This window comes from Drosophila pseudoobscura, chromosome X, assembly GCF_009870125.1.
Source record: "Drosophila pseudoobscura strain MV-25-SWS-2005 chromosome X, UCI_Dpse_MV25, whole genome shotgun sequence".
In the NCBI taxonomy this organism is placed as follows: Eukaryota; Metazoa; Arthropoda; class Insecta; order Diptera; family Drosophilidae; genus Drosophila; species Drosophila pseudoobscura.
The window spans coordinates 34,167,243-34,169,259 of NC_046683.1; the positions used below are offsets into that span (position 1 = coordinate 34,167,243).

General features: G+C 48.4%; 1 protein-coding gene across 1 annotated transcript; it reads right to left on the reverse strand.

Annotated features, from left to right (window-relative positions):
* Positions 1–1,035: 1,035 nt before the first annotated feature.
* On the reverse strand, positions 1,036–1,740 carry LOC117185080 (40S ribosomal protein S2-like). Its single transcript, XM_033384834.1, has one exon. The coding sequence runs from the start codon at positions 1,687–1,689 to the stop codon at positions 1,036–1,038; it is 654 nt and encodes a 217-aa protein (XP_033240725.1). The 5' UTR covers positions 1,690–1,740.
* Between the last annotated feature and the right edge of the window lie 277 nt (positions 1,741–2,017).

The following is a 2,017-nucleotide window of genomic DNA, read 5'->3' on the forward strand; positions in this document are numbered from 1 at the left end:
CGAATATGATCTACGTTAGGCTGCACCACTGGCTATAATTTAAAGTATTTATGCTGATTGACCCGACACTTACTAAAAGAACTAAGCATGCAGCTAGTTTTCTGAACACCTGTCTACTATGGTAAATAAGGCCATGGTCGTGCTTGGGTTCATAAGGAGGTGGTCAAAGGAATTTGACGACCCCTATATAACAAAGACTCTCTATACCGTCCGATCTTAGAATACGGCTCCTGTGTATGGTGCCCTCAGTACAAAGTACACCAGGACGATATACGGTTTACTCTTTGCTCTGAGGGGCCTTAACTGGGATGCGGGTGTGAGACTCCCATCTTACTCTAGTAGACTGCTATTATAAACCTTCATATTTTAGTTAGCCGTAGAAAAATGCTTGGTATGATTTTTGTGCACACCTTGATATTTGATATGTGGTGACATAGACAGCCCTGATCTGTTGACCCGCATAAGCTTCAAGATTCCTCCTCATTAGAAATTTTATACCGTTGTTCCTTCCACTTTTTAGATCGAATTATTCCTCGCATGCGCCGTTTAGGGTCTTATGCTCGGATTATAATTCCCTCTACCATATTATATCCACCATTAATTCTCTTCCTCTTATTAAGTGACTAATCCTCACACACCTTTTTTAGAATTAGCAATTTTAGTGGTATTTGTGTTTGTATTTTTAATGCATACTTAGTTTATTAGTAAGTGTAATACTAATTTTCCGCGAATATTAGTCTCACAACTATCTTTCCTGCATATTCGCGTTCGGTTCGGCTACGCGCCGTTCATCATGCGGCAGCGCCCCTTGGTCGGTTGGGCGCTAAGAGAGCTGCGTTTTGCCTGGGATCCGCGTGTAACAGCCTTCCGCTGGTTTCACACGGGCCACTTGACGGTGCAGTAACTGCATCGTCTTTTGTAAGATGCAGTCATTGCATGTCAACGTCCAGGAAGGGTGTAAGAAAAAAAAACCAACGTTGATGTTGGTTTGTCGCGGGGATCGCTGGCACACTCTTTCCTCCCTGGGTCAGGGGTTCACTCAGCATCAGCGTGCAGACGAGCTGTGGGCTTGGACAAGAAGTCAGAGTATGCCTGGTAGGGAGTGGAGCCCAGAGGCATCTCCTTCCACAAGTCCGAGACAATGCCAGTACCGCGGGGAGCGGGAATCAGACGCACTGAGACGGAGCCGCACTTGCCAGTAACCTTGCAGGGCACGGTGTGGGGCTTGCCGATCTTGTTGCCCCAGTAGCCACGACACACGGGCACGACGGACAGCTTAGCGAGGATGATGGCGCCACGAATGGCGGTGGCAACTTCCTTGCTGCACTTGACGCCCAAGCCAATGTGACCGTTGCTGTCACCGATGGCAACGAAGGCCTTGAAGCGGGTACACTGACCGGCACGGGTCTGCTTCTGCACAGGCATGATCTTCAGCACATCATCGCGCAGAGCTGAGCCCAGGAAGAAGTCGATGATCTCGAACTCTTTGATGGGCAACGCGTACAGGTAGATCTCCTCCAGGGACTTGATCTTGCCTTCGCGCACCAGGCGACCTAGCTTGGTGACTGGAACCCACTCCTTGGAGTCCTCCTTGCCACCACGTCCACGGCCACGACCGCGTCCACCACGACCCCCTCGAGAGCCAAAACCGCCACGGAATCCACCACGGGCTGGAGCTGCGTCCGCCATTATGTAGGTCTATCAAGTGTATTAGGGGTGAAAGACAAAAACGAAATGGCGTTTTCAAATTTTGTTGTGGCGGACTCTGGCAAGAAAGTTGAAAAGAAAATTAAACTGTTTTGAAATGTCGCTTAAACGTAAATTTAGTGCTTTATGGAATCACTTCGACGCTATAGATGACAAAAAGGCAAAGTGCCAGTACTGCAAGTCGGATTTGAGTATAGCCGGAGGTTCACAGAGCAATTTGACACGGCATTTGAAGTTGAAACACCCAGCTTCTCTCGATGAAATTGAACGACAAGGAAGTACTGAAGCCAGTTATTCTGCCGCCACAACA

Excerpts from the sequence above, each read along its gene's own strand:
- LOC117185080 (XM_033384834.1), bottom strand. The coding sequence starts at position 1,689 with ATGGCGGACGCAGCTCCAGCCCGTGGTGGATTCCGTGGCGGTTTTGGC.